Source organism: Eptesicus fuscus, chromosome 21 (genome assembly GCF_027574615.1).
Source record: "Eptesicus fuscus isolate TK198812 chromosome 21, DD_ASM_mEF_20220401, whole genome shotgun sequence".
Lineage (NCBI taxonomy): Eukaryota > Metazoa > Chordata > Mammalia > Chiroptera > Vespertilionidae > Eptesicus > Eptesicus fuscus.
Window position 1 is genome coordinate 8,856,780 of NC_072493.1, and position 11,993 is coordinate 8,868,772.

Below are 11,993 nucleotides of genomic sequence, written 5' to 3' on the forward strand. Positions count from 1 at the left end.
GGTTTTATTAGATTCCTAGAGGCCTGGTAGGGTCCCTAGGCCTGGCCTGCGACCAGGGCTGATCTGGGGGGCAACTGGTGGGGCAATGGGAGGGGGTGCCACTGGCACCTACCTTGGCCAGCATGGCGCCACCCACTCGCCGGCCCCACCCCCACTGCTGCTGGTCACCTCCCTCTGTGGGCCCCCCTCTGGCACCCTCCTTGGCTGGTCTGGGACCTGTGGGCAGCTCCTGCGTTGAGCATCTGCCCTCTGGTGGTCAGTGTACATCACAGTGATCAGCCATTCCACCAGTCGTTCCGCTGTTTGGTCAATTTGCACATTAGGCTTTTATTATATAGGACTTCTCTCTTAATGATAAGACCTCTGCATATTATTACTTTTATATAACAAATTTTACAAGGGTTCTACTTTTGTGCTTTATCTTAACTTTATTTGGATTTAAAACAGGTATTTACTTTTGAAGTCAATTTACCAATATTTTCCCTTATATTTGGTTTCTGGAGGCTGGGCTTGCTGAGCGTGATGACTTCAGCTCGTGCCTCTAAAGGTTATCTCTATTCCATGAAAATAAAAATTACTCACATTTTTTCCTTTTCTAAGGAAATATTTATTGTTTTTCCTCTTTACAAAAGTGATGTATGCTTGTCAAAAATGAAAGGGAAATAATTTAGGTACAGTGAACAGCTGAGTTTTCCTATCCAAGAACAAGGCTTCTCTCGTCCCATTTAATTGTTTCCATTTGTTGCCCTCAGTGGTGATCCATATAGGTCCTGCTAGTAATTAAGTTTATTCCTAGAAAATCTACTTTTCTTGATGATGTTGGGAATGGGATATTTCCTTCCATTATATTTTTAATTGGTTGTTGATATATAAAAAAAAAAAAAAACTATTTTTTTGTTTGTTTTTTTTCCTGAGTGTCAGGCTATCAACCATCCAGACGTCCATGGCCAGGACGCTAGGCGTTTTTGAATGTTACTTTTTAACTGGTCTTCAGTGTAATGAGTAAGATTTGTTTCCATGTAAAGATTGCTACATTCATTTCTCTCTCAGGGTTTTCCACCAGGATAAGTCTCATGGTACCTGCTTCAGTTCAACATTAATCTTGAGAGTTTCCTACATCCTTATTAGGATTTTCCTTCACTATGGACACTCTGATGCTGACTAAGTTGGAAGCTAAACCTGAAGGCTTTCCCACACACATTACACACATAGGGTTTCTTCCAAGTGTGGACAGTCTGATGTATAATACAGTCAGAACTATAGCTAAAGCCTTTGCCACACTCCACACATCTGAAGGGTTTCTCCCCAGTGTGGCTTCTCTGATGCCGAATCAAGTGGGCATTAACATGGAAGGCTTTTCCACACTCCTTACATTGAAAGGGTTTTTCTCCAGTATGGATTCTCTGATGTACAATATAATCAGAACTACAGCTAAACGCTTTCTCACATTCCATACATTTGAAAGGTTTCTCCCCAGTGTGTATTCTCTGATGCCTAGTTAGTTTGGCATTGATACTGAAGGCTTTCCCACATTCTTTACATTGATAAGGTTTTTCTCCAGTATGTATTCGGTGATGATCAAGTAGATTTCTTTTAGAAGTAAAGCATTTTCCACACTCATTACATTCAAAAGGTTTCTCCCCAGTGTGAATCCTCTGATGCTGCATTAATTTTGCATTGACGCTGAAGGCCTTTCCACACTCATTACACTCATAGGGCTTCTCTCCAGTGTGGATTCGCAGATGCTGTCGAAGCTGGGAGTTACACCTGAAGGCTTTTCCACATTCATTACATTTATAGGGCTTCTCACCGGTGTGGATTCTTTGGTGCTGGATTAACTTCCCTTTGACACTAAAGGCTTTTCCACATTCAGTACACTCATAGGGCTTCTCACCAGTGTGGATTCTCTGATGCTGAGTGAGTTTTGTATTATTACTGAAGGCTTTTCCACACTCCTTACACCGACAGGGTTTCTCTCCAGTGTGGATGCTCTGATGCTGCCTGAGCTGGGAACTGCACCTGAAGCCTTTCCCACACTCATTACATTTATAAGGTTTTTCTCCAGTGTGGATTCTCTGGTGTTGAATTAATTTTGCATTAACATTGAAAGCTTTCCCACAGTCATTACACTCATAAGGTTTCTCCCCAGTGTGGACTCTCTGATGTGTGATATATGCAGAACTGCAGCTGAAGCCATTTCCACACTCCTTGCACTGATAAGGCTTCTCTCCTGTATGGGTTCTCTGATGCCTGCTTAGACTCCCATTAACACTGAAGGCTTTTCCACACACCTTACACTGATATGGCTTCTCCCCACTGTGGACTGTCTGATGTGTAATGTAATGGGAACTGTAACTGAAGCTTTTCCCACACTCCACACATTTGAAGGGTTTCTCCCCACTATGAAGTCTTTGATGACAAATTAATTTTGCATTAACACTAAAGGCTTTGCCACAATCCTTACACTGATAGGGCTTCTCCCCAAGGTAGCTGTCTTGATGATGATTAAGTTGAGAGTTATACTTAAAGGTTTCCACTAATTCTTCACATTCAAATGGTCTTTCCCTAGAATTACTTATTTCATGATGGATAAGTTTTGTGTCAAAACTTAAGGATTTCTCCAATCCTGTACACTCAGGGGGCTCCTCTCCAGTGGTGATGATGGTATTACACTGAATCAAGTTTGGACTCTGACTAAACAAACACTCCTCCATGAGGCTTGTGTCATCTTTCACTGTTCCGTCAATGATACTGCTGTTTTCTTTCTTCATACTTACTACTAGGTGTACTTCCTGCTGTTGTTTTTCTAGAATATAGGCTTCTGAGAAGTCTGTTTGCTGGGAAAAGTCCCCCTGAAGTACAAACGATGTATTATGTTTTTCTTTGTTCATTTCCTTTGTCATATTATTGTCAGCCTGGATATCAATATCTATTATAAAAAACATAAAACAGAAAATGTTAAATCTATATATGCTAATAGGAAAAGATATAAAAGATATACTGTTAAATAGAAAAACAAGTTGAGAAATGGTATGTAGATTCCATTTGTGTAAAAGAAAATAAAAAGGGCGGACATAGACATATATATTTGTACTATACCTAGAAAACTTCTAGAAGAAGACACCAGAAACTGAACAAAATAACAGGAAGTTTAATAGATTTCCCCACCATTTTATAGACCTTCTTTACTGTTTTGAGCATGTGCCAATAGTATAATTTTAAAGTAATCATTTTAAAAAGACTACCTGTCTCTAAACCAATAATAACCAGTAACATAAAGGTTAAAAGTGAGGAACATCTATGTGAGAGAGAAACATTAATTGGTTTCCCAGTTATCAAACCTGCAAGCTAGATATGTACCCTGACCGGGAATCAAACCCACTACCTTTTGGTGTATGGGATGACACTCCAACCAACTGGGGCATGAGGAAGTAATTTTTAAAAGAAAGTCAACTCTGCTGACATGGGTCTTATGCCTTACACCTTCCCCTTCTGCCTGCCTAAAACCCATTTGAGTCCTCACCCCAATAAACCTATAGACACGGACTAGATCCGTGGTCGGCAAACTGCGGCTCGCGAGCCACATGTGGCTCTTCCACAAAATACCACGGCCTGAACGAGTCTGTTTTGAAGAAGTGGCATTAGAAAAAGTTTAAGTTTAAAAAATTTGGCTCTCAAAAGAAATTTCAATCGTTGTACTGTTGATATTTGGCTCTGTTGACTAATGAGTTAGATCATTGTTTCTATTATTAGCTCAGATCATGATGGGTTGTTCAAAAACTTCCGGACTACCTACTGTCTATAGATTTTTCCAGACACCTTTGATTAAGGGTCTCCACAATATCACTTTTTCCCCCTCTATATGCCAAGCACTTCAAACTCTCCATGTCTAAAACATGTCTTTGTTGGTCAGAGATCATCTGGCTGAATGACAAGGAATAAAAACCCACTGAAACCATCTTTTAAAAAAAGAGGATTCGTTGAAGGGATGTAAGATAATCTTATGGAACCCAAATGCAGGAGGTAAAGCTAGGCCTCATGGGAAATAGGAAGTCATCTGGCAGCTACTTTGCTTAAGCCAATGAGAGCCTCACTACTTCAGGTGTGGTCTGGGAACTGAAAACATTGGCATCACCTGGAAACTTAACAAAAATGCAGAATTTTGGCCCCACACCAGACTTACTGAGTAACAATCTTCATATCTGTAAGACTCTCAGGTAATTCATTTGCATATGGTTTGAGAAGCAATGAATTACAGCACTTCTTCCCTTCTGCCTTATTCCCTATAGCTTACTATATAAAGCTGTCTCCTCCAAAAAACAAAAATAACAACTAATATATCATTGAGCACACACTATTAGCCAGGCACATGATACATGTTACCTCATTCCATCCTCAAACTGTAAGACTAGCACTAAAACCTTTTATTATTATTATCCCATTTTCAGGGATGAGAACACTGACTCTCAGAGAACTAATAATCGACTTGCTCAAAGTCACACAACTAGGAAGTTGCACAGTTAGGACTGAACCTCAGAAAATCTGCTCCAAAAACTGTACTTCTAACCACAAGGCTATTTTCCTGTTCTGTGAAAAAGTGTTAATTAAATAGACCAGTGGTCAGCAAACTGCGACTCGTGAGCCACATGTGGCTCTTTGGCCCCCTGAGTGTGGCTCTTCCACCCATAATTCTCCAGCATCACATCCTTGTACAGGGCCCTCTGTGCAGGGGACAGGCCATCCCACTCCGTTGGGGTGAAGTACACAGCCACATCCACTTCTGAAACAACAGGTTCCTGCTGCCCTAGGGCCAATTCCATGGCTCAGGCCCCACAGCTTCTATAGGGTGCAAACACCACGTGCGGGCGCGCACGTACAGTGCGATTGAAACTTCGTGGCCCAGGCGCAAAAGTCGGTTTTCAGCTCTCCAAAGAAATTGCAGTCGTTGTACTGCTGATATTTGGCTCTGTTGACTAATGAGTTTGCCGACCATTGAAATAGACAATGCTTAGAAAACTAGCAAGAACCCCCTCGCTGCACCCAAATTACTTAATCTGTTCATGTGTTTTAGTAAGGTAGAATTCCAAAATTAGGATTAAAAAGAGTTAGAATGAGACATTTGAAAATGATCTGTTCTTAGTACAAAGAAATAGCAAATTGTGAAAATAGAAAGTTCTTAATTGAATCTATCACTATAGAGATCATCAAAACTTATTTAAATTTTACTCTGTACAGCTGACCAATAAACGTGGCACAGTTATATGTTGCTAACATGCTAACTCATGCTTACATGCTAACTCTTTCTTCTTAAAGAGTTAAACTTTCCAGCATAATAGGCAATATGTGCCTCCCTTACCAGTCCAGAGGCCTGGAGGGTCTGTGCCTGTTTCAGCAGCCAGTGGAGATGGGCCCCCAAGCTCACCTCCTCCCTCCAGTTGTAAGATCACAGCCGGTTTGACAAGTGGAAATCCTGTTTTGGGGGAAAGGAAATAAGAGAGAAGGGTGAATAGTCTGCCAAGGGTGATTCCTAAGCCTCTTCTCCGATTGTCTTGGCAATGGGGTAGAGGGCGTGGGGAAGGTAAGAGCCCCAGGTTGTCTGAGTGGGGGGGAGAGGAGGGCTTGAGGAGGTGAGGGAGAAGTCGACAAGGGCCCAGACCGTGGGCACAGGAGACTTCATGCAGAGCAAACAGAATCTGCCCAAAGGGACACCATTTTGTGACTTTGGCCTGAGATATTCATAGTACGCGGACATCCTTGGAAAGACCTAAGATGCAGGTGAGGGGAACTAAAGATAATGCTGTACGTTACTTTTTCCACACTGTCTAAAACACAGCTTCTATAGGGTGCATAGAGTGCACACTAGTCCCAGCAAAGTCCTATATTGACCCAAAAAGGGCTTGGGGTTTGCCCTTCCCAGAAATCCCTGGGTCTAGGGAATTAGGAATCTCAGGCTCTGGAGTCCCCCCGCAACATGTATGGGAAGTCAGGAAACCCCCAACCAACAAGTCTGGGTCCAGGGGGAGAGGCCTTACCCAGGGAGGCCACATTCCCATAATTCTCCAGCATCACATCCCTGTACAGGGCCCTCTGTGCAGGGGACAGGCCATCCCACTCCGTTGGGGTGAAGTACACAGCCACATCCTCAAAGGTCACCGACTTCTGAAACAACAGGTTCCTGCTGCCCTAGGGCCAATTCCATGGCTCAGGCCCTAAGTGGGGGGCAGAGGGCAGTATAAGGGCTCGGGGAGGGAGCTTGTGAAGAGCATGAAAGTAATAACACGGCAAAAAATGTGAGAAAAATACCTGGAAAGCAAGCCAGGGCACATTTGACTTCTCTCATGGCAGAGAAACCTCATGCCATTTTTATACTTCTAAAAGATAACGCAGCCACTCCCTCACTGGCGGACACAGCTCAGGACCCACCCACCAGCATTCCCACTTCATCTCCTTGAGGTCTTGGCTTCTCCATCCTGCTCCCAAAGAATGGCCATGGCTTCCATCTCATCCAGCCCCATCTGCAGCCTGATCCGCGTCACCAACTTCCCAGCAAGGGGCTGTGCAGCCTCTGCTTCAGAACCTCCAGCAGAGGAAGCTCAGTGCTGCCCAGATCAGCTTGGGGACCAGGGGTGAGGGGGTGGCAGCAACAGCCGTTCGGCTTCCAGATGGGTCTTGCTGAAAACCTGACATTTTGTTACCCTCTCCCATTCAAGCCTCATCCTTTCCAACGTCATCCAAGGTTTGGACAAGAAGGGAGCTCAGCTTTCCTGGTGGCCAGCTCCTCAGACACCCTGTGGGCTGCTCCTCTTTGCATCAATACCCTATGCAGTCAGCACCGGTTCTGCCACTCAGGGCTGCTGCTGCAGACTTGCAGGCCCGGCTCCTCTCTCCTGAGCAGCTGCGCACTCCAGCTGTTCTCTGCCCCCTGCTCCCCCCCCCCCAAGCCTTCTCTAACAACCCTGGAGACATATTGGCAGGGATTTGCCCTCAACTCCTGTTTGCCAGGATCTGTCTTGGTTGACTCTACCAACCTCCACCCAGCAAATAATCTAGTCAGTTTCTGGGAGTTACTGTGAGTCACTCGCTGTGTGACAAGTCAAATTACTTCTCTGCACATTTAACTTCTCTTCTCATCACCGCCCTTTACCCAGGTGAGCTGGTGCCTCCTCCTGAATTCAAACCTCAGTTGGTGTCACCACCACTATCTGTGCAGGAAACCTCTGCTTGAACCCTGGGTATTCTTTCTTGACTCCTTCCTCTCCCTTACCATCTCCTTACTCTGACTCTAGGTCCTAAAGGTTTTTGTGTTAAGCATTACTAGAATTAGATCCCCCTCTTTAACAACTACTTTCCTGATGAAGCCCATGTCGCCTGGACCAGTGGACTTCTTTCTGAAGTGGTCACCCTGCTTTTGAATCTCCCTGAAAGTTATTCCCTATACAGCCATCACAAATCTGACCAAGTTAACTCCACTGGTCCCACACGTGCCATAAGGCTGGGCAGTTAAGAATCACACAATGGCTGTGAGACCGTGGGCAAGTCACTCTATCTCTGCCTTCGTGTCTTTTGTGGTGTAATGAGTCCAACACAGCACCTATCTCAGCGGTCAGTTGTCAGGAATGAGCGATCCATGCAAAGTGCTTAGTATGGTGCCTGCAGCATAGGAAGCCTCAAACGATGTTACTGGAGTTACTGTGACTATGACTTTCCCAACCTGCAGTCCATGGAGGTCCATGGATGAGCTTCAGGGGATCCATGAAGTCCCTGAAATTGTATGGAAAACTTGGTTTGCACATATATTTTTCTGGGGGAGAGGGTCCAGAGCTCTTATCAGAGACCTACAGTTTGAGCCACTGCACCCCAAGCCCTGAAAGCCTCTCAGGACAGAGAGACATCCTGTCCCACAGGGCTTCCCGTTTTCTTCCTCCCTTGCCCCCACTACCCTCCTCTTCCCCTGAATTAGCAGCACAGCCCTCCTTTACATTGACCTGATTCCCCTTCACCTGTACCTGGTCCCTGAGAATCCCAGTCCACTGCTACCTCCTCCATTCACACCCATACATGGAGCATCCTACCTGGTCAGTTCCCACATTTCCTGTTCCCCAGAGCCCTCTGCTGAGGGGAGCAAAGAACCTCAATGTGCCAAAGACTACACCCCTGTCTTCGGGCCCGCTCTCCATCCCTCTCCATCACCACTCTTCCCACAAGTCCAATCTGGCAGGTATAAGCATGGAGGCCCTCTCCAGCTCTCATCACAAGCTCACCAGCTTCCCTTCTCAGTTTCTCAATTGGAAACTGCTCAGAGCAAGACCCGAAGAACCCACAGCTCACCTGAGGCCAGGTTGTCAGGAGCATGGCTGCCATTGCTTCGTCTCCCTCTCAGAGAAGGGCTGGAGCTAAGGAGAAGCACAGAGGGAGACAAGTGTGAGGTAAGCCATCCCTACCAGGAGGAGAAGATCTAAGATGCAGGCAGCCTGTGTCCAGATAGGAGTGTGAGCAGGAGCTGCCATTGGAAGAAGGGGGTGATCTGTTCAATTGTTCGGTACCCCGGACTCCTCCCAGCCATGACACTGATGCTCACTGCCAGGAACCCTAGGGTTTTACAACTATGACACACCTCTCTCTCTCTCTCTCTCTCTCTCTCTCTCTCACTCTCTCATACACACACACACACACACACGCACACACACACGAGTGTACATAAAAATGTATGCAGAGCCTAGAGAATAAAAAAACAAAGATTCAAGTAGCAGTGCTTCAGCTCCAGAGACAGAAGAATACCAAGATGTTTGATTTATTTCTCTCTAAACAAGTATCATCCTCGTCACCCTGCAAGAGAAGACAGGCGGGAGGTGCTGCAGCCCCAGCATGGAGGCCCGTCAGGCCCAGGGCGGCAGCACCTGGAAAGGAACAGCTGCTCCCCCACACTTGCCTATCTCCTCACACAGATGAGTGTCCTCCAGCCTCTAATGTCTCCGTAGAGAGCTTGGGAGGTCAGCCTCCCCCGTGGCCCAGGCTTACCTCAAGGAAGCTGGGCCGGAAGTGAGGGGCCAGGCTGCCTCCTCATCCTCTCCAGCCTTCTGAGAGCAAAGAAGCCAAGACCTCAGCTCCCTGGGAGAGGGGATCGCTGTGGCATGTACTCAGCTCCCTGGCAGAGGGGATCGCTGTGGCATGTACTCAGCTCCCTGGCAGAGGGGATCGCTGTGGCATGTACTCAGCTCCCTGGCAGAGGGGATCACTGTGGCATGTACTCAGCTCCCTGGCAGAGGGGATCGCTGTGGCATGTACTCAGCTCCCTGGCAGAGGGGATTGCTGTGGCATGTACTCAGTTCCCTGGCAGAGGGGATTGCTGTGGCATGTACTCAGCTCACTGGCAGAGGGGATCGCTGTGGCATGTAGGGCCCCATGACCCAAAGCCCCTTGCTCACAATGTTCAAAAACACACGGAGTGGCTATTTTCTGATTCTCACAGATCCTAAAATCAGTCTTGAAAATGTATGCTTTCCTAAAATTTCATCTATGTCTTCCAGGATTTCAACTTTAGCACCATTGTGGAAAAAACTGGTTTATGACTTTTTTCACTTCCTCCATATCTGGAGCTACTTTGCTTTTTCCACTTCTTCTTTTGAATATATATCCTTTTAGACCTTTTTTCTTGGTAAATTTTGTGTCCCCACAAAATTCTTATGTTAAAGGTCTAACCCCCAATGACTATACTTGGAGATAAGATGGGCGAGGCGGCAATAAGATTAAATGCAGTCATAAGGGCGGGGCCCAAACCTATTAGGGCTGAAGCACTTAGAAGAAAAGGAAGAGACCTCTTTCCTGGTTTTTGCAGCACGAGGAACCAAGAGCAGCAAAGTCTCCCATGACACCCTCTACTAGGTGCTGCGGGAGGTGCTGCATGGGAACCAGCACAAGCAGGGAAGTTTGGAGACGGTGGAGCTGCAGATTGGCCTGAAGAACTATGACCCTCAGGAGGACAAACGCTTCTCGGGCACCGTCAGGCTGAAGTCCACACCCCACCCCAAGCTCTCCATGTGTGTGCTGGGGCACCAGCAGCACTGTGATGAGGCCAAGGCCGTGGACATCCCGCATATGGACACTGAGGCGCTGAAGAAACTCAGCAAGAATAAGAAACTGGTCAAGAAGCTGGCCAAGTACAATGCCTTTTGTGCTTCAGAGTCTCTGATCAAGCAGATCCCACAAATCCTGGGCCCAGGCCTGATAAGGCTGGCAAGTTCCCGTCCTTGTTGGCCCACAATGAGAATATGGTGGCCAAAGCTGATGAGGTAAAATCCACAATCAAGTTCCGGATGAAGCAGCTGCTGTGTCTGGCAGTGGCTGTTGGCCACGTGAAGATGACAGGTGATGAGCTTGTGTACAACATCCACTTAGCTGTCAATTTCCTGGTGTCATGCTCAAAAAGAACTGGCAGAAGGTTCGGGCTTTGTACATCAAGAGCACCAGGGGCAAGTCCCAGCACCTGTACTAAGCTTAATACACCATTGAAAAAAAGAAGAAAGAAAAGGAAGAGGCTCCAGAGCTCTCCATCTTTGCCATGTGAGCACACAGTGAGAAGGCAGCCACCTGAAACCCCAGGAGAGAGCCCTCACTAAGAACAATCCTTCATCTTGGACTTGCAGTCTCCAGAACTGTAAGATACAGGTTTCTGTGGCTAAAGCCACACAGTCGATGGCATTTTGTTATGGCATCCCAAACAGATGACTAAAGTAAGGCTGAGCAGTGGTTTATCTATTTTAATGTTTTATTTTCAGTGAACCAGATTTTTAATTTATTTAGAACACTGTTTTTCCCCCCTAGTTGATTTTAATGAAATTCTTTTTCTTAGTTTGTTTCTTTGGCTCTGTAAGAGACACCTAAGGCACCGCTCCATTCCTCCTGTCTCACTCTTAGTCCTGTTCCAGAAGCTTAATTCAGCTTTGTGCAGCCTACCAATGCCTCTGCAAGGATCTGCACCACCGATGCCTGGCTCCTGCCCTGGGCTCCTCTGCTGTCCTGTGTGGGACCCCTACGGAAACCTGTGGACACTTGCTGGTCCCTAAAGTGCAGGAGAGTTAATGCCTGTGGTGCCACCATTGACCAATAGGGGACAGAGGTCAATGGATAAATGTTTTCCCCTTTAGACCCCCAAATGAGATTCCAAAGCTCCTCCAAGATCCTGTAAGACAGAGCAGCAATCAGAGGTAGAAGGGCCAGACTGACAAAGGCCCCTTGTACTGGCTCTCCTTCCTTCTGCCAGGCCCTTGTCTTTCATTCTGCCCCAGGACTACGTTCCCAAATAAATCACCTGCACACAAATCTTTGCCCTTTGTTCTACTTTTGGGAAAACTAGACTATAAAGGCTTTTTTTCAAACTTCTTAGGGGCGCATGGCTTATTCATTTATTTTCATACTTTCCTATTTTGCAATTAAAACCTGTAAGGCCATAAATTTTCCTCTGAATACACAATTAGCCACATACCAGGGATTTTATGTCATGTTTTAATTACTATTTGATAGCTGGTGTTTAGTCTCTGACTAAAGAATTGTTTAGGATAGTATGTTGTTAATTTCTTCTCTGTTCATAATTTCTGGCTTTACTGTATGGTGTTTGAATAGCCCGATACACTTACTTCTGCTTTACAAATTTTTGAGAGTTAATAACTGAAGTGCCCATTTAAAGAATAGTCTATAGATGCTTAAAAACATTATATGATGGAAGAACATATAATTCTATGTGAATTTAATGAGTCAACTCTACCAATTTTATTATATAGATTTTCTCTGTAATCCATTACTTTTGCCTAACTAAACTGAGATAGCCAGTAAAGAGTGAACTCATAAAACACTGAGCCCATGTATATCACAGGCAAATCTTTTCAAATCTTGAAGAAATGAGTAATTCTAACACTATTTAAACTGTACCAGAGAAAAGCAATATAAGTTTCCCAATTTTTTGATCATGCCAATGTTAGATAGGACAAGAGTCTCAA

The 11,993-nt window shown here is 45.5% G+C and overlaps 1 protein-coding gene and 1 pseudogene across 1 annotated transcript; one reads left to right on the plus strand and one right to left on the minus strand.

The window, feature by feature from the left end:
• Nucleotides 1–428: 428 nt before the first annotated feature.
• On the minus strand, nucleotides 429–6,182 carry ZNF23 (zinc finger protein 23). The gene is made up of 3 exons (XM_028143322.2): nucleotides 6,033–6,182; nucleotides 5,357–5,470; nucleotides 429–2,929 (listed from the first exon to the last, which is right to left on the minus strand). Exons 1-3 carry the CDS (start codon nucleotides 6,064–6,066, stop codon nucleotides 1,125–1,127), a joined length of 1,953 nt encoding a protein of 650 aa, XP_027999123.1. The 5' UTR covers nucleotides 6,067–6,182; the 3' UTR covers nucleotides 429–1,124.
• Nucleotides 6,183–6,489: 307 nt separating this feature from the next.
• LOC103284842 (60S ribosomal protein L10a-like) lies at nucleotides 6,490–10,492 on the plus strand (annotated as a pseudogene).
• Nucleotides 10,493–11,993: the final 1,501 nt, after the last annotated feature.

Excerpts from the sequence above, each read along its gene's own strand:
- ZNF23 (XM_028143322.2), bottom strand. The coding sequence starts at position 6,066 with ATGCTGGAGAATTATGGGAATGTGGCCTCCCTGG. Across the intron at positions 5,471-6,032 it reads TGGGAATGTGGCCTCCCTGG|GATTTCCACTTGTCAAACCG; the intron begins GTAAGGCCTCTC and ends CCCCCAAAACAG. Across the intron at positions 2,930-5,356 it reads CCCTCCAGGCCTCTGGACTG|ATATTGATATCCAGGCTGAC; the intron begins GTAAGGGAGGCA and ends TTTTTATAATAG.